We start from the raw sequence: 20,315 nt of genomic DNA, 5'->3' as shown, positions 1-20,315 counted from the left end.
TGGCCTACGACACTATATCTAGCTAGGGCATTAGCAAGCCATGACAAAAAGTACTGTTCGCTGATTAATTATGAGAGAAAAACACTGCTAAATAGCTAGCAGATTCGGTAGATAAGCTCAAACGAACAGATGTCTCCTTGTAGTGCATGCTTATTTGCACCAGTGAATATGTTTTTGTCATCCGAGTCATTCCACATCCAGTTACATACTGTTGTTGACACCTGCTACACACAACGCTTATTGTATACCAAGCCTAGAGAGGAGGGAAAAAATAAATCGACGTAGTCTGATTTTCCTCTTAAAACTCCAAAAGCAAATATCTTACCTCATAAAGACCTGACCTATCAAAACTGTTTAGATTACGTCCTGGTTGGAGTGGTTTTCAAAGTAGTTTTGTCTTTTTTTAGTTAAATTCTTTTTTTTTTGTAAACTAGGTAGCGTGCCCGTGCGTTGCTACGGGATAGTTAACATTTTTTATTAAAAATACACGTATCGCACAATAAGATAATAATATTATAATAAAACTTAAATACCAGCTATAAAGTGATATTTATATTAAAGAAGCAAAGTTTCTAAAATCAAACATAGTCACGGAGAGCATGATGTTATAAGTTCACAAATTCTACTTTATAGACCTTTCGGTGATACGACCAAGATAATGTTTAATATCGGTGATACACAGGTTTGAGAAAAACAAGTTTTACAGAATATGATGATAATCTCCACTTGAAAATAAATGATTATGTAGGAAATCTAATTTGAGCAGTAACATAGTAGCAAAAGGCATACACGGTTGATTTGAGCACATAACACGAAATCTAATTTGAGCACATAACAGGTTGTTTACTTGTTATATAAAGGAATACACTGTTGAATTGAAACGTTAAAAAGAACCTAGGAAAATTCAAACCTGAAGCAAGATTTTCAATCGTTCGAGTGGAGCAACAGCAGCACGTGACCTGTGCAAATCAGAAATGAAGTAATTTAGAGCATATATGATGATAATCTGCACTTGAAAATAAATGGTTATGCAGGAAATCTAATTTGAGCAGTAACATAGTAGCAAAAGGCATACACTGTTGATTTGAGCACATAACATGTTGTTTACTTGTTATATAAAGGAATACACTGTTGAATTGAAACGTTAAAAAGAACTTAGGACAATTCAAACCTGAAGCAAGATTTTCAATCGTTGGAGTGGAGCAACAGCAGGTAATTTAGAGCATGCAGGGACACTAATAGTTATCCAGATTCCACGACAATAGTAGTTTGTTTAATTTCCGAGCCAAAATGAAGCACATCAATGAGCAAAGACCATTTCTCTTGAACAAAAGGCAGTGATGACAGATGACAATAGGAAGAACAATATACTACTCAAAAATGCTAAATGTGTGCGTGGCTCGCGTCCAATGCCAAGCGCTTCTCCCTGTCAAAAGAAAAAAATACCTTAACCTTAACAATTTAGCTTTCCAGCATTTCAGTAAGCTTCAGAGTTCAGTAAGCTACTCCATTTAGTTTTCAAAATTTGTCAAAGAACAAGCAATGGAACTGCAATGGAACTCCATTTAGTATGTCTTTTTCTATGTTGCTAACATACCAAAATGATTAAATGGCACGGTATCACATATAAATATGTTTCTTGATTCATTAGATAAGAATACTTCAGGGGAGCTCTATCGGCTTTAGTGCTTTACTGCATTATTTCTGTGTTAATTGAAAACAAAATCATGCTTATAATCGATTATTAAAACAAAGGTTCAGACAAGTGTAACTGAAAAATAGGTAAACAAATAAATCACATTATATCAAAAATTAAGTTTGTATCCTGCTTCATTAACAGATCCAGATGGTAAGCAATTTTCAGATCAGCTGACCATGTCATGACGGTGATGATTCTGCTTTGAAACTATAAGATGATTTTTATAAACCCTTCCCAAACAAGCGTTGGTCATGGCGGCGGAGAACAGACTGAAAACTTAGAACAAGAATATACGCATCAATCAGATCTAGCAACAAAACAACCGTCCTAGCCTGTTCAACATGACGAAGGACTGTTATTATCCCCCAACCAACAAACACACACAGTATATATGTCACAGAGCCACACAGCCTCGACGATCTCAGACACCGCTCGAATCCCCTCGAGACGCAGCAAACCAAGCAGTCGCTCAGGAACAGAGCAGAAGCAGACCGACGTACCAGTGGATGCGCCGCTCGGCACGGCACCCCTCGCGTAGCTGCCGTCGCTGAGGCCGATGTCCACCTGCGCGCAGGGCACCAGTTAATCTGTCGACGAAAGCTAGTCGGCAGTCTACCTTGGGGTATACCCACGGTAATAGTTTATCGGTAGACGGTGCGCAAACTACGAACTCGATGGTGACGCAAGACACGGACAAGCTTTTTATCCAGGTTCGGCCGCCGAGTTGGCGTAATACCTACGTCCTGCGTCTGGTTGTATTGATTTGTGTTGAGAGAATAATGTGTATGACTTGTCCTCTAGGGGACCCCTGCCCCTCCTTATATATCCTGAAGGGACAGAGTTACAAGCAAAGTATCCTATTTGGTACAAAATCTCGTAGCCTTGCGGTGGACGCCGACCAGTCGTGCGCCGCACGTCTTCATCTTGTGGGCCAAGCCACCTCTGATGGTGCGGCCCATATAGGCCCATGAGGGTATAGGGGTTTATACCCCCACATAATCCAGATTCATCATTTCACAGGAAAACAAAAACCGGAGCACATCGGCACAGCGACGCGGCGAATCGGCACAAATCACCGAATTTTGCTCGGCATGGCTGGATGCCCGCCGCGGTGCGGATCTCCTGGAGGAACTGGCGGCAGTGGCCGTAGGGCATGTGGGAGACGGCGACGGCGCGCAGCGCGGACTCCCCCGCGGCGGCGGCGGAGACGCAGCCGCTGGCGCCCAGCCCCACGCCGCCCACACCGCGGCCGTTGGCGCCCAGCCCCACGCCGCCCACGCGAAGACCCGATCCGACGCGGCCGCTGGCGCCCAGCCCCACGGCGCCCACGCCGCCCACGCGAAGACCCGATCCGCCGCGGCCGCTGGCGCCCAGCCCCACGGCGCCCACGTGAAGACCCGATCCGCCGCGGCCGCTGGCGCCCAGTCCCACGGCGCCCACGCGAAGACCCGAGATCGGGACACGTGCTAGCTTCCAACGACGAAGGGAAGGGGATCAGAAGGAGGGGAGAAGGCGAGTGAAGGGAAGGAGACTCACACTCCTCCCACGACGCCACCGGCGACGAGGGACTTGCAGATCACGGAAGGGGATCAGGGGTCTGGTCTCTGGTGCGTGAGGCGGTGATGCGGGAAGGGTGGGATCGGGGTCTCTGGTGGTCACGGTGAAGATAGGAAAGGGGGGGTGATCACGGAGGGGATGGGGGGTTTCCAAGTTCCCGCAGCGGACGCACGACCGGTGACGCGCAGGCTGACGAAACCAAAACCGCACCAAAAAAATGTCCCAGATTTAGTCTTTTTAGTTGTAGGAGATACTTGACAAGATTTTTCAACAATGAAAATGTCTCTAAGCTTATAAATTCCAAGATAACCCACATAGATAGTTTGGGTTATGAAAAATCCAAATAAGATATTTAGAGCTCGTCTCTATAAGCTCAAACAAAAATAGATTTAGATATAGGAAAGTGAGAAAAACATCCAAAAAATTAGGTAATTCTAAATAATATTCTGACAAAGTCTAAATGTGTTTTAAACTTTGCATGCCAAAAATATGAGATGCAATGCAACTAGTGCAACATACATCAATGTTGAATGCATTCATCATGCCATGCTTCGTGTTGGTTACACCTTATGTTTTGTGTGGTGGAAAGTTTTTAAAATGTGTTTATACATCAACAAGAATGTTGTTGGAAATTTCTAGATTTTTCTACACACTTTTTCCATTTTAATTTTAAAAGCTTCTAGAGATATTTTTGTGAGCTCTAAATATTTTATTGGGCTCATTATATCATTATCTATGTTTAGGATTTTTTTGAAAACTTTAGGAGCATAAAGACATTTTTGTAGTTTAAAAACTTTATCAAGATTTTACCAAAATTAAGTAAAAACAACACAAGAAACCATATTCAAAACCACTTCAAAACAGGTCAGGGAGGCATTTGGGCATTTCTAAGAGTTAAAGATATCTTATTTTGAAGTTTAATGAGCAAAAATCGGACTGGCCCATCAGGCACGGTAAAAATAGAGGGTTGGGCCAGTCCATAGCCCGTTGAACAGATAACATATCAATAAACACAGATTTCAAACATATTCATCAGTTAGATAATATATTCAAACATAGATGAGAGATGATAGATGTATAAAACAGATTTAGATATCAAAATGAGTTGTTTTGTGCAATGCTGCCTCATTAAAAATCTACCTAGGTAAAACTCACCCTTATGAGAAGCTGGTCGAAGAAGCTCAAGATGGCGTGTTGCATCATAATACATGGAGCTCGAGGACTAGCTGTGGGGGTATAAACCCCTATATCCTTACGGCTAGACTTGGGCCAGGTGGTTTGGCCCATCACGAGACAGTTCGAGGCTTGATCCAACTGTTCGGAGTTTCACGCAAGGAAACAAGACGTGGAGATCAAGCCAGATTCTAGTCGGTTAGAATAGGAATTGATATCGTATTATCTATGGCAATTGTAACCGACTAGGATTAGTTTCCAGATCTGTAACCCTGCCCTCTGGACTATATAAAGAGAGACAAGGGACCCTCCTTAGACAACTTATCTCAACTCGACACAATCCAATACAATCAGACGCAGGACGTAGGTATTACGCCCACACGGCGGCCGAACCTGGATAAAACCCTTGTCTGTGTCTTGCGTCACCATCAAGTTCGTAGCTTGCGCACCTGTCTGCCGATAAACTACTACCGTAGGCTTTCGACTAGCTTTCGTCGACAGCGGTGTGGGACACGTGGTGACCCATGGAGCCGGAGGAGGTGGCCCCAACATCGGGTGAGGCAGGGAGGACAAGGAGCTGCCCTCGCTTCGGCGATCTGGTGGGCTAGTGCATCGGCCGCATCACGCTTGTGCTCCCAATCGAAGGCGGCCGCACGCACACGGGCCGGGCCCTCCGCGGCAGCGGCCCGTGCAGCGACAAGAGCGGCGGCGGGACCCGCTGCATTGAGGTGGGAAGCGAGCGGTGGAGGAGGCGGGGCGGGGAAGATAAAGGGACCCGCACCGACACTAGGCACGTGCAAGTGGGCGTCGTTTGCGACGACGGCGTCTAGCGGCATCCCCAGCCCTGCTACCACAGCGGCGACAGCTCCTACAGCCATGGGGGCGGGCCCAACAGCCGCGGCCACGGCGTCCGCGGCGACCATGGCGTCCGTATCGGTGGTGCCTGCGCTCGCGTCAACCACCCCCGTAGCCACGACACCCACATCAGCGCTCGGGCCCACGGCCATGAGAAGGGAGGCGACGGCGGCAACGCTGGGCGGGCGGGTCTGTGCGGCGGCAAAGGCAAGCGAGCGGGCCCCTGCACAACAAGGGCACCCTGGCCGACAACAGCGTCGAGCAGGCCACCTGTGCCCACGTAGAGTTGGGAAGGGGAGAGAAGCACTGAAAATAGGTGAAAGAGGGAGGAGGTGGTGGAGGATGGCCAGCCATTGCTCTCGACGGCGACACGCTGACCGACCGACAACTAGCACCTGGTAGCTGCTGGGGAGGAGATGAGGGAAGAGGAAAACCTAGCTTAATACGATGATAGAATTTTTGATTGGATTCATGGCATAACCCTAAAAGAATAGCAATATAGCATGATATGAGCCTAACCTCATGGGCCTAATACACTCATACTCCAACAGTTGCATTGCGGGAGTATGGATAGAGATAACGTAGGCAACAAATATTCTACGTAGTTTATCCTAAAAAAATCATAGAAAAACTTCCATAAAAAAATCTCCTCTCAAGAGAATAAGCCATAGCATAGAATATATAGAGCAGGAGCTCTGCCTAGCATATGTTGGAGTCGACGTTGCAGGTGCTCAAAAAAGGGAATAATAGTTGCAAACTTTGAAATGCCATGTCGTGTCTTGACAAACGCATGTCTAATGCATTGTCAGCATCATATCAGTGCAAATTCCACGCAACTGTTACACCTAGGATTAAGTCTTACAGCGCGCACATGAGAGGCATAGTAGCACAAGTTTTTGCCACACAAATATCATCTAACTGGAGTGTCCACCAAAAAATGCAGCCTGTCAGATACTGGAGGGACGTGCGAGGAATAAACACTCTTCCTCCCCCAAGTCACCTGCACAAATAAAAATGGACCAAGGCACCATACAAAATTAAACACAAGAAAATAAGGCACGATATTAGGAACACCAAACCCTATCAAGCAACTAGCTAATTTTTAAGAAACAACAACGAATAATCTTACTGATTGAAGACAACTGTGATCTTTTCCTTAATAATTCTTTCCTCCCATTTATTTTTGTGACATGTTTAGAAAACTTGATGCAGGAAGCCAAAAATTGTGATGTACCTTTCTACTCATGCATACTTTAGCATCTTCAAGAGCCTGAATGCACTAATAGCAGCAGTGCTAAAAGCCCTTCTGGGTTGATTGCTTGTAAGTGGTGAGATTCTTCCCACCAGACCAAGTTTATGATTTGGAGTTGGAGTAGATCCATTGGCAAATGACTTGCTCCGAGAGACACGGAAATGTTCAAGATCAAGCACAGGCCTAGTATATCCCTCTGCATAGGCTGGATACAACCTCACACGACACCTGGTTCGTAACACTGATCTCCAATATGGGAAAAAACTTCTCCTCATATATGTTGGATCCCATCCTCTGCCTACTTCCTTTGTCACTGTCACAGCCTGTCACATATTTCAATAAAGTACAGCTTCAGAAAACCAGAAACAGCATATTAGCCAGCACCTCACGCTTGAGATGTATGTCAACACCCAATAACGATATTCTTTAGATATGTTACTACAGTGCAGTACTTAAGTAGCATGCTTAAGCAACATCATAAGCTGTTGAACCAGCACAAAGTACGGCAAAAGCATAGAAATGAAACATAATATTGTTATTGCCTCTAAACATGATATTATACTGCTACTTCTTATCAGAATCTCTCACAAGCACCAAACAAACATCAGATGCAACAAATCGTTCAAGAATACTAAGGCCGTCGAAATAACAATAACATGCAAGCCCCATATTTCGAGTTCAGTGTTGATATCTCTCAGTCCAGCTATGTTACTAAGCTAATTATGGCCAAGGCCAATAGAGTTTTGGCCTAGCGCTAGTTTAATTTCACAACTTGTATCATTTCCTATCATTTTTTTTTGTAGCTGCAGTTACTCATTTTCCTTGGTAAATGACCTGATGGGTAACACACTGGTCTCCACATTAGCATGAAAGAGTTCAATCGTAATTGAACTACTGTGGTATTGCAGTAGGCCATCTGTATTTGGTGCAATTAAAAAACAGATTTCTCAACTTGGGAATTTTAGACCATTTTAAAAACTTTAAAAAATCAAACTGGTAAACAGCAGAATTCTTATAGCTATTGTTCTTCTGCTGCCACAATATTAGAGAACACCCTCACTCTAACCCGAAACAAGACCAAGCACTGTTATCGCAAGATTATGCATCCACCAAAGAGGAAAGAAAATTAGATGTTATCATAATGTAACTAAAGCAATGACATTTTGTTTATAACTTAGCAATTACTTTCAGATTTGTTCACAGGGCAATAAGTTCTAGAACAATACCCTGGCATAAAATAGTTTGCATGAACATGTAATTGTACAAAACAGAAAAATATGTAGAGACCATTCGAAGACTAGAGATAGGAAGTTGAGAACAACTTTGCCTTTCTAACAAAGAGAGATTGGTGTGCCTTATATGCACCAGCCCATAACAATCGACAACTAGCAAGCAAATATAAGTACATAACTTGAGAACAAACTAATCATGCAAGTGGCTTATCTGACTACTGCCCTGCTTGGCTGCATCAGTAGCACACAATACTATTTGTGTGAACAACATCTTATGTACTTAGATATCACAATAGGGACATTGCACGACAAGAAGCAGACAATGATGCTCCAATACAGTAATACTCGATTATTTTTACCTTTTCCTCTGCAGCGTGCAGATTATCTGATTCCATAACTGCCATGTTTGGATTTATAAGCCCTGCTCTCCATGAAAAAAGAAAGTAGAGGTTAGGACTCATTTTGTTAAATGTAAAAAAGAATAACTTGAGCCTGCGCACCTTTGTTGCATGTCTCTGTGTCTGACATTTTGCAGTCATAAGGCCGGCTTCAAGAAGAAAAAAAAATCAGCAGATTAAACATGTGTTTGCATAGAATTTTTGTGTGTGAAACAACATAAAGACTAGTACAGGTTTATAGTGTCCATGATTTCTCCAGTAGGATTAAACCCATATTCCTTGAGGATAGATGAAACATGTTCCAAGACCTCCACACGGGGTACCTGCATGACATACAAGCTGATGTATAAGTAGAATAAAAATAAACACAAAAGACAATATATCATCAACATAGGTCTACTGTATCTCATATAACCAATGGTAGAAGAGATATATGATGCAAAGAATTGTTTCAACGAGAAATTTGCAATTATACAATATGAGTTGTAAGACAATAGAACAGTGTACAAAAATAGCTAAACATACAATCACATACAATTTATATACATCTATATTGATTCCACAAGCTTTGTAATCAAACATTATAATCTAGACGCTTCAAAGGTACAAGTCATGAATGGCTTCGCACTTCTATATTTTAAAGTAGACTTTACACTGGTTCATTTATTCTTGCTCCCAGCTATTATAAATGCATTTGACTATAAAGTGCATGGAACAAGCATTAAAATCACCAATTGTTCTGCTCTGGATTATCAAAGAGAAAGCTGTCAAATTCTTCAGGCTATACGATAGAAAATGAAGATCAGACAAAAATGTTGATCATGAACTGTATATGTATGGGCCCACAGACAAATTATGGTACGAGCTCCCAGTCCCAGGATCTGAAGTTTGCAGGCTAAGGGTGTGTTTGCATACCTAAGAATCGATACCAAATGAGATTTCCAGCCTACGAAGCAAGAACCAGAATGATTCACGTTTTATGTTAGCACTCGAAACGGCTAGGACCTGGTTTCGCATGACCCCAATTCTCAGCTCACGTACTTCTGTGTGTTTGCCAAGAATGAAGTACAACAAGTTAAAATGGGTTGTATTTAGTTCTAAATTTTTTTGAATAATATCTTCATTCATTTTGTTTGAATCAAAATCCAGCCTGCCGGATCTCATGATGATGGTGCAGATGATGCGGCTAAGACTGAGGAGGGCACCCGCTTCGGTGGAGCAAACATCAAGGTCAGAGATTGAACAGACTTGTGCAAAAAAAAAAGCAACCTTGCTGTGGAGTGTGTAGGCTCTGAGCTGCTTCTTGGATCTATTTCTGCTTGCCTTCCCTAGCTACCTATGGATACCTTTATAGACAAAGCACCCAACAAACCTACTAAGAATCTTATCCTAGTAACTAATGAATCTTATATGCTAACAAACATGAACAAACGAAAAAACTGTGAACTAATCCTAGGCTGCTGATGCAGCACGTCCAGGGCCAGAACCAGCCCACCCGCCATAACACCACGGCACTTTTGGGGAAGCATAGTCTTATGATATTTAGTATGCTAAGTTTAACCTCAAAGGCAAACAGAAGACATGCTAATCTATGCAACTAGATTCTGACAGCCTGCAAAACAACTGGTGATCTTGTGAAAGTCTTTACAAAGTTTATTTCTGTAGAGATATGTTTAGAAGAATGAACTTACAAAGTTGTCAAATAAAACAGATATTTTTAGTCGATGCAAGAATTATTAACATTCTTCTTGCTAAAATTAGGGCATGCTTTTTTTTAAACAACACATATAGCAACAGTAAATACAAATATTAAAATATTAAGCAACAGGCATCTGAGGATGTGAGCAACCATGGGTACAATATAACAAAAAAGGAAAAAGTCTACATCACCCCTGAACTATAGGGTGGTGTCTACTTTATCCCCCGAATTATGAAACAGTCTAATTTACCCCCTGAACTATCCAAAACCGTTCAAATCACCCCCGGGCGGTTTTTGAAGGCGGTTTTGCTACAATACCGTGGTTTTGACTTTTTCTTTTTTTCCTATTTGTTTTCATATAAAATTTCACCACAATTGGACCACAGAAGCTGCAGCTATGAATTATTCCAATTAGTTACAGATAAAATTTGATTTTTCTAACTAATTTAAAGCTGTAGAAAAAATTTATAATAAAGTATACCATAATATATATTCATTGCGTAGATCTACTAATGCGGAGTCCAACAAAATTAGATTTTCTATTTTATGATTTTTCTGTGATTTACTATGATTTTTTAAAGATTATATGAAAACAAATAGGAAAAAAGAAAAAGTCAAAACCACGGTATTGTAGCAAAACCGCCTTCAAAAACCGCCCGGGGGGTGATTTGAACGGTTTTGGATAGTTCAAGGGGTAAATTAGACTGTTTCATAGTTCGGAGGGTAAAGTAGACACCACCCCATAGTTCAGGGGGTGATGTAGACTTTTTCCTAACAAAAAATGAATACCTCTGAATGTGACTGAATATATGAAGAAAGACGTTGACCGGTTTGGGAAATTACATCAACAAGCAACCCTGTGCAATCAATAAGTGCTCTTCTTTCGTTCAGAAGCTTCTCCGCCATTTCATTTGAACCTTTCTCCCATCTCAAGGCAAATGAAAGCCACAGTATACGCTTATTGATAACGTAAAACCCATCTTTTTTACTGCTACCATTTTTCTTGGAGGAACAACCCCTGCGAATGTGCTCCTGAGCAGCCAGTAGTAGAATCGCAGACTGGATAAGCTTTCCATTCTCAATGTAGTTCCAGAGCTCTTCAAGTAGATTATTTGTTTTTTCAGCAAGCAATCTAGTTGTATCCAAGAAGATCTTCTGTAAAACACCAAGGAAAAAAAATCTAAGTGTCATTTAGCATTTATGTCATGCGCACAAGAAACTCATACAGGGAAGGAAAACAAACCATTTCAGGTAGACATAACAGATGGATAAGCTTGTAGATATAATCCAAATGACTCTGGCTGGGAGAAAGATTGTCCTCCAGATACTTATGCATGCAAGTATTCTCAATTGCAACATGGAGTGGAAGTAGGTTCTCGATGACATCATTGCCAACAGTGTGCACATTGGCTGATGCGCCATGGCGTAAAAGCAACTTGATCATGTCACAAGAGAACCTTTCAGCAGCTTCATGGAGCGGGAAGTATCCATATGGGTTTATGCAGTTGGGATTGGCGTGCATTCCATTGAGCTCAGGTGCCTTGCCCTCCAGTACAACTTTTGCACATCGCAGAGCATTATAACAGACCATGAGGTTTAAGTGCGGTGACGGTTAAACTCCATGACATGCCCCTGCCTCCACAGTTCTTGAATAATCGGAGGAAGCGCCGCACACTATCCTTTATAAAGATGCGCTTCAGCTCGTCGAATTTATCAAAGAGGATATCATTCACCCACTAGATGGATGCATCGCAGTTGAAAAAGGTAAAGGCATCAGTTATCCAACTATAAAAAAGCACATCAAGATAAAGTCCATGGAGGTGCATATATGACAATAAGAATAGCAGCAATGATAAAACCATGAAACCCAACATGCAACAAGAAGGGAAGAGAGAGAATACGAGGGGATCTAAAGCCTATCATGGTTCAGGCATGTGATTCATGTTCCTAGGCAAGGTTCATATATGACAACAATGTACAGTAGACTTTAACTACCCTATAATATTACATGATTAAACGAAATAATTAATATAATGGAATGAATGTTCAATCAACTTCTGTAATGAAGATAACAAATCTGGGGAGCAGGGTCTGGGATGATTATGTCATTTGGCCGGGACTTGGCAATAGGAATAGACCATTGCAGCAGGAACTGAAAGAGAATGCCAAGAGTCGGTGCTAAGGGAAGAAATATAAATAGGAGTGAAATATCACACGGATAGATAGTTATCATACCTCATCTATCTTCTTCCTATCGCATCCTTCTTTAACATCAAAAAAAATGATAGGATGCTGCCGCGGATACCTATTTCTTATTGGAAGTGATCCATCTTTACCACTATCATTATCTTTGTTGCAGGATGCTTCCTCTTTCAGGATAATGTAGCCAGATGCCTTAAATTTCAATGCCATCCTTTCGTGTTTTCTAAAAAAAGTTTAATCTGGAATTAAGATTCAAACACAATTGCTGCAAAAGCATGCCACAGTCGAACATCGATCCAGAAGACCATGAGGTAAATTGAGTTTTATATGCCTAAAATCAGGGTGCACACATGTAGAGCCAATGTTTTTCTTTTTGCAAGAAAATCGAATTTAGTAGGCATAATACATACATGTATATACACTTGTAACTAGAACAGATCCGAATACATAGGGTTTGGAGCGCGGTTTCGCACAAAAGGAAGGGAAGAGAGGGGGTGCGCACACCTGATTGGTGTTCGTCGCCGGCCAAGGGCCCGACGACGACCAGGCGAAGGAGCCGACGAGGCTAGCCGGTGGCGTGGCAGTCTTCTCGTTAAAAGCAATGAATGGATTGGAAAAAAATATGGTTTAAGAAACAGCTCCAAATTCTCTCGAAGCTGATTTTTAACTGCAAATAATTACTCTAATTTTCTAGAATAAACTCTACAATGCACTTTATACTAAAATAATTACGGTTCTCGTTTCCTATAAAACAACTTTGATTAAATATATATTTAAAAATATTTAATATTATGTTACATTAGTATCATCAAAAAGATATTTAAATTTATTTTTTTTAATAAATTTATTTAGAGATACAAATATTGCACATATTTTATATAAAATCTAGTCAAATTTTTAACACGAAAACTTAAAACCATAATTATTTTGGGACGGATGAAGTAGTGTAGAGTGAGGGTCTAGTCAGAAGAGTTTTACCACCTTCGGTTCTATCAAAACAGATCTAGATCTAATTTAAAAGTCCATGGTATCTCCTTTAATTTTTACGAAAGTCCACTTTTCCTCTCTAAAAGCCTGTTGATCTGAAAAATCATGGTTGAAAATATTGTTAGCTGATTTATTACGAGAGAGAAAAACACTGCTGACTGGCAGAAAAATACGGCTTAGAGCAACTGCAGCACTAGTCTCTAAAACTAGGCCTCTACTTTTAATTTGGGTGCTCCCTCTACTTTTGGGGGCTCAACTTTTTTGCTTCAACTCTAACATTAGCACATAAATTTGGGCCCCCAAACCTATTCCAGAGAGAATGACAGAAGAGATCCACTCGTCATCGTCTTTTTTCTTCTTCCTTTGGACAGGGACATAATTAGAACATCGAGCCGGTTACCGTAGGGTGTCATGCACATACAAGGGAAGAGAGAGAGAGGGAGCATGCGCTAGGGCTAGGATACGCGATGGAGAATGGTGGCTGTCCTGTTGGGCCAACAGGAATAGGGTCTGGGGGAAAGATATGAGTGCCCAACCAAATATGAGGTCTGAAGTAGAGGCCCTGCTAAAGTAATGTTTTTAGCCTGAACACTCATATTTAGCTATTGGGGTTTTAGTAGAGGCCCTGTTAGGGTTGCTCTTATAAGGCAAAGGAACGGAGTCTAAATTTCAAAACCAGATAAAACACTTTCCTAATTTTGAAAACCGTTCATCTAACCTTACCTCCGTGACCCGGTTATAAACGGTTTTCAAGGCAATTTTATCTTTATCTTTTTTATTATTTTAGTTGAATTTTTAAAAAATTATTATGAATATATAATATGGTATATTTTAATACAAAATTTGTTGCACTCTACTATATAGTAAATATATAATATGATATCTTTAATCAAGGTTCGGCTAGGCGGCGACTAGGCGGCGATTAGGCGCGATTAGGCGCTAGGCGAAGCCCGTCGCCTCGACTATGGCCATAGTCGCGCTTCCAGGCGCTGGGCGGCGCTAGGCGGCGCGTAGTCGGCGCTGGGCGGCGCGGAGGCGCGCTGGGCGGCGCGGAGTCGGCGCGTAGGCGGGCGCGAGCGCGAGTGCGGCCAAATCGGAGAGGCGAGCGCGAGCGCGCCAAATCTCCCGCGCCAAATCGGCGAGCGCGGCCAAATCCCGCGCGTCCAGGCGCGCGCGCGGCTACGAAACGGAGGCGCGGGAGAATAGAAGGGAGCGCGGCGACCTCCCTGCTCCTCCAATCTCTTCCCCTGCTCCTCCATTCTCTTCCCCTGCTCTGCTGCTCATCCCCGAGGCGCCCCCCGCTGTTCCTGCTCCTCCTCCCGCCGGTCCTGCTCGTCCCCTGCTCCTCCAAGTTCGTCCCCTGCCGCCGCTGCCCTGCTCGTCCTCGACTGGAAGTCTGGAACACCTCCCCACCGGCCACCACAAGTCCCCAAGGTGAGCTCCCTTCCCTCCCAGCTCCTCCCCTGCTGATCTCCCCTCTTCGCTCTTTGACATCAAGCTCTTCTGGTTGTGAAAGAAATTGGAGTGGGTTTGAAGCGGTTAGTACCTAATATTTCATTTTCAGCAGCATTACAATTAAATTGTAGAAGTAGAACTAAGAATCCTCTTTTTCAATTGTAGATACACACTAAGAAGAGGAATAGGCTTACTACAGCCCGCCTCAACAAGCTGGTGTATATCCAATTCAACTCCAAGCTGCTTAGTAAGAGAGAAAAGATCAAGTCAAAGAAAATCATTGATGTTCTTTTATCTAGTGATACATGTGAAGCTCAAGGTTTTCTCCAAGAAGGTGGGGATGATTGTGCATTGGTTGAATTTAGAGATGGGGAGGAAGATGAGATGGAAGGTACAGGGATACCTTGGTCTGTCATTGGAGAGGCAGTGGGAGCAGATGAACAGCTTGAGAGGCGTAGAAGTGCAAGAGTGAGAGAGCTCTATGAAGGAGAAGAATTTGAGTCTGAAGAAGAAGAGTATGAAGATGAGAATAGGGACTACAGTGAAGAAGAAATATGATATGGACTGCAGCTGTGTCACCTTGTTTATGTGTCTGTGTGCCTTCTTTTATTATTTGTGAGACCTGAACTAAGAACTATGTGTTTGTGCTGTGCTTTATTTATAAATTGTGTTGTGCACTTCTATTATTGTCCTATCCACTTGTATTGTAATCACCAGCTGGAGGTATGGTGTGCTCATGGATGGGAGGCTGCTGAAATCATCCAGATAAGTCACAATTTAGTGTCCTATACTCCTATCTAGCTGTCTATTGAGTATTGAGTTATTGACTAATACTAGCTGTAAAAATGTGTTGCAGTTGCAGCCATGTAGGAGCTAGGAACAGGCAGGAGTAGGACTCAGGTATGTCTACTACTCTACTGGCACAAATACTGAGTCTGTGACTCATATATAGTAGTTATATACATATATATATATATATAGACATATAGTCAATAGTCATATATATAATATATATATATATATAATTTATGGCTATATTGCCAAAACGCCTAGGAGCGCCTAGGACCGAGTACTCCCGACTAGGCGCTAGGTAATGGGTCAGCGCCCCGATTACGCCTAGCGCCTAGCTGAACCTTGTCTTTAATACAAAATTTTTGTTGTGCCTTTAGATCTATGTTTTTTTATAATTAAATAGAATATTTTATGACACGATTTCTTGAAATTTTTATGTTAGATTAATTATTGTATGATTAAATTGTAGTAAAAATTTCATATTCATTGGATCTTGTTAAAAGTTTAGAAAAATGTTTTTGTTCGATTTTAGAATTGAAAGAGAAAAATAGTCTTTTCCGAAAGTTAAGGAAGATAATATAAACTTTTTCTCTAATTTTTCTAGCCAAATTTTTATAAATATATACTACTATAATTTTAATTAAAATTAAGGTAATTAGGCTTACACAAATTTCATAATTAGGTATTTTTGTGTACCGATGGTACAGGTATGCCACAGCCGTGTCTGACTGACTGCCGCCGCTGTCAGAATAACAAAATCCTCTGTAAGCCTGTTTAGATTGGGAACGAAAATTTTTTAGGTGTCACAACGGATGTGTCGGAAGGATGTCGGGAGGGGTTTTTACAGACTAATAAAAAAACAAATTACATAGCTCGTCAGGAAACTGCAAGACAAATTTATTAAGCATAATTAATCTATCATTAGCATATGTGGGTTACTGTAGCACTTAAGGCTAATCATGGAGTAACTAGGCTTAAAAGATTCGTCTCGCGATTCTCAACTAAACTGTGTTATTAGTTTATTTTTTTATCTACATTTAATGTTCCATGCATGTGTCTAAAGATTCGATGGGATGGATGAAAAATTTTTGGGTGGGAACTAAACAGGGCCTAAAACCCCAACCCGGCCACCCGCCGTTGCCACGCCGGTCGCGACGCCGGGATACCCGGCGCCAGTCCGCCACCAACCAACCGCCGCGAGTAGAAGAGGCAGTGGTGCGCCGAAAACCGGCACCCCCGCGTGCGGAGCGTGCTTGCCTCGCACTGTCACAGTCGCGCACGGTCCCTGTTTCATCTGTCGGTGGTGACCCGCCCCGCTTCATCTATCATCTGTCATCTCCCCACTCCCCCAGTGCAGTCCCAGGTCCTCCTGTCCGCCCCACTCTCTCCAGTCTCCTTCTCGCGTCGGCGGTCGGCTTGGCAGGGCGGAACCAATGGCGGTCGACCCGCGGCAGGTGGTGGCGGGCTTCCTCACCCTCTCCATGTTCGTCATGCTCGGCAACATGATCAAGCACGACCATTTCTCCTCCCCCGTCACCGAGGTTTATTTCCCCCCCTTCTCCTCTCTCGCTCTCCGTTCCTGGGTCTGGTCTGGAGGCCGCTTGTTGGTTCTTGATTTCGGTAGCGTGTAGCAAATCTGTGTGCTCCGAGGATCAGTCGTCCGTTTCGACGAATCCGTGTTGTATTGTTTGGGCGACGGGTTCAGATGAGGCGCAATTGATTCCGTTGTTGATCTGTGTTTCTCCTGGCCGGTCTCCGCAGAGTGTAGTGTGTGATTAGTGTTTCCATTTCAGTCCAGTTCTTGCCAAATCTGAAGCGAATTGGGGATCCAATGCTGAAGGCGGATCTTGCAATGTTGTGTGGCCTTGACTTTGGGGCTTAGCTAGGGTTTATATTATTCAATTCCAGTCCATAAGCACGTTGCCCCAAGGTTATATTAGGTAGGTGGTCAAAGCAATCAGAAGCTCGGTATCTGTAAACTATACATTATTATGAGCTTCCCCAGAAAAAGGCCTGGTGGTGGCCCGCATCCTTGAGAAGAAAACACCAACCGGGGAGTATCATAAAGCAAAAGGGGCAGTCACTATTCTTGAATTTCTTTATTGCAAACAGTCACTATCATCATTCATCAAGCACATCTTAAAATTTGAGATAGCTCCCTCAGTCCCTCCATCAGAAGAACAAACAAACTGGTATCCTGAACTAACCGGCTGCATCCTGTGTGTTAAACCACTGAATTATTAAGCAATCTTGGAAATGATTCAGATTATTGCAAAGTATTATTTTTTGTCAACTGATTCAGGCATGTCATAACCAAAATTCATGTTTGCAGGAGCTGGCCTTGGAGGCAACAGGTGTGGAGTCGAACACAGTGAAGCTTGACAACAATGCTGAAATGAACAGCGTCGATATGGCTGGAGTGGAGGACCTGATGGACGCTATCGAGGACGTTAAACCTTGCTGGACCAAACCAAGTCAAAGTAAGTAACTCCACATTTTTAAAATTTCAAGTTCTTCAGATCTGAACATTTACCTGAACAATGTGGTTACTGATACTACTGATTACTGCAGAAAATCAGCCATCTAATGGTTTTGTTACATTCTCCTTGACTATGGGCCCTGAATATCACATCTCACAGGTGAGCCTGTAACTCTGAACTTTTTGGCATAATTGATTGTGTAAGCAAAAAACAAGCTACACATCTGCATATTCTACTTGACTGAATACTTGAACACCATTTCCCAATTTTTATCTGCAGATCACAGATGCTGTGGTTGTTGCAAGGTATCTAGGTGCAACACTTGTGCTCCCAGACATCAGAGGAAATGAATTAGGAAATAAGCGGTATGCTTCTTTGACAAGTAGACAATTTTCCATTTCCTTAAGATGAACCCTGTTTCAGATACATAAATGATGCAAATTCTTGTGCACACAGTATGAGCCTTTAACTTCTAGGAATTCAAAATTGTTTTCATAAATGTCACAATTCTTGTCTATCTCAACTAATGACATAAGTTTTGTTTACAGAAAATTCCAAGACATGTACAATGTGGATAAATTCGTGAGGAGCCTGGATGGTGTTGTCGAAGTAATAGAAGAAATACCTGATGAAGTAAGTGCTAAGAATCCAGCAGTTATCAGAGTACCAAACCGTGTGACTGAAAGCTTCATCACAGACACCATCCAGCCCATCTTCCAAAAAAACAAGTACTTAAGACTAGCAGTCATTTTCTCTTCAGTAAGTTTAAGGCCAAAGGAGACGAATAACAAGGACTTGGATGCAACTGCTTGCCTTGCAATGTTCAGTGGCCTCGAACTGAAGCATGAATATTCTGAAGTGGCCAGAAAAATGTTGGATAGGCTTCAAGAATTAAGCAAGAAATCAGATGGGAAGGTCTTGGCAATCGATCTGCGGACCGACTTGCTGGAAAAGAAGAGTTGCAAGACAACCAGAGGCGCTCGAAGGAAAGGCTGCTATAACCCTGAAGAGGTTCTGGCTTTCCTCAGGAATGTTGGCTTCTCTGCTAATACAACCATCTACTTGACAGAGACATGGTGGCACAAAGGCCTGAATGATCTAAAGGAAGAATTTCCAAACACTTATACCAAGGCAAGGAACTTACTACGCATCTAATGAGTGTTCTGTTTTGTCCAATCATTTCTTCCTAATGGGAATATGGCCATATGGGATAATCTCTTGTTGCCTTGCCATGGTATAAAAGCTGTCAATAGTATTCTGTCTTATGCTAACTGACATAAAAGGTAGCCTTATATTGCATAGTAAAACTAACATAGAGCTCAGGGAATACACCCAGTTTGTGCATTGCTTCTTTTTGGGACTTCATGTACACAATCATGCTTTTTTTTTTTTTGTAAATTAACTAGTACACTTTTGTGTTTCTGCAGGATGACATTATGCCAGCTGAGAACAAAGGTGAATTCCTGAAATCCAGCAATGCCGACCTAGCAAGGGCTCTGGACCTTGAGATCTGCTCACAGAGTGACGTGTTCATCCCTGCTGTCGCTGGCCTATTCTACGGGCATGTCACAGGTAAGAGGATCGCATCTGGTCGTACCCAGATCATTGTGCCTTCTCAGTCCAGCACCTCAACTCATGCTTCAGACTTCATCTCCACCTACATCTCCAACAAGAACCACCTTGCCTACTCATGCTACTGCTAGTATGTTTTTGTACTGCCATTAATAAGATCAGCTGAAGTGAGCCGCAGCCCGCAGGGCAGTGCTCTGGGTGCATATACAAGTACCTCTCGTTAACATGATGTTGTACACTAGTTAATATTTTGTTATTGGGAATATTAGCATATATTGTGTGCTGTTTACTTGTTTGGACATTAAACTTTGGAACAACAGCAAGGAGCATAAACTGCTTGTATGCTGTAAAATGAACGTGATGTTAGGCGTGTGAAAAGAGTCCGCTTCATGTACCTTGTAGCGCTCTTTATCTTCTGTCTGCTCACAAGTTGATGTAGTAATTGCTCTGGAAGTCTCCATGGAAACTGTGTATAATTGCGCGTGAGCTTTGCTAATCTGCTGTGTGGATTCCGAATTGCGATTAGACATCGTGGAGGGCGACATTTCGATGGTGGGGGTTGGCAGAGCTTCTGGGCGAACCCAAGCTCCGTCAGACTGCTCTTTTCACAGAGAAGTGATTTTTTTTAAACGAAGTGATTTTATAATCATTTTGTGAAATGATTTTCTGAAAATGAACTAGGAGGCTAGGATCTGATGCACAGAAATTTTCTGGTTTAGAATTTATCCTAGAGAGTTATAAATAATTACTACTTCTCTTCCTCGTAAAAAGGCAAATAATAACTTCTCCCTTCCCACCGAGGGCTTGTTTAGATCCAAAAACTTTTTGGATTTTGATACCGTAGCATTTTCGTTTTTATTTGACAAACATTGTTCAATTATGGAGTAACTAGGCTTAAAAGATTCGTCTTGCGATTTAGAGACAAACTGTGTAATTAGTTTTTATTTTTATCTATATTTAAT

General features: G+C 42.3%; 2 protein-coding genes and 1 pseudogene across 2 annotated transcripts; 1 reads left to right on the top strand and 2 right to left on the bottom strand.

The window, feature by feature from the left end:
• Window positions 741–5,436, bottom strand: LOC8055895 (elastin). Its single transcript, XM_002460429.2, has 5 exons — window positions 5,089–5,436; window positions 2,776–3,169; window positions 2,200–2,263; window positions 1,172–1,426; window positions 741–959 (listed from the first exon to the last, which is right to left on the bottom strand). Exons 1-4 carry the CDS (start codon window positions 5,434–5,436, stop codon window positions 1,384–1,386), a joined length of 849 nt encoding a protein of 282 aa, XP_002460474.2. The 3' UTR covers window positions 741–959; window positions 1,172–1,383.
• Window positions 5,942–12,682, bottom strand: LOC8054761 (annotated as a pseudogene).
• LOC8055894 lies at window positions 16,466–19,813 on the top strand. Its single transcript, XM_002462562.2, has 6 exons — window positions 16,466–16,842; window positions 17,634–17,781; window positions 17,873–17,940; window positions 18,061–18,146; window positions 18,330–18,912; window positions 19,209–19,813. The coding sequence occupies exons 1-6, from the start codon at window positions 16,735–16,737 to the stop codon at window positions 19,482–19,484; spliced, it is 1,269 nt and encodes a 422-aa protein (XP_002462607.1). The 5' UTR covers window positions 16,466–16,734; the 3' UTR covers window positions 19,485–19,813.

Source organism: Sorghum bicolor, chromosome 2 (genome assembly GCF_000003195.3).
Source record: "Sorghum bicolor cultivar BTx623 chromosome 2, Sorghum_bicolor_NCBIv3, whole genome shotgun sequence".
Classification (NCBI taxonomy): Eukaryota; Viridiplantae; Streptophyta; class Magnoliopsida; order Poales; family Poaceae; genus Sorghum; species Sorghum bicolor.
The sequence above is the reverse complement of the archived record's forward strand: the minus strand, read 5'-3'. Positions and strand labels throughout refer to the sequence as shown.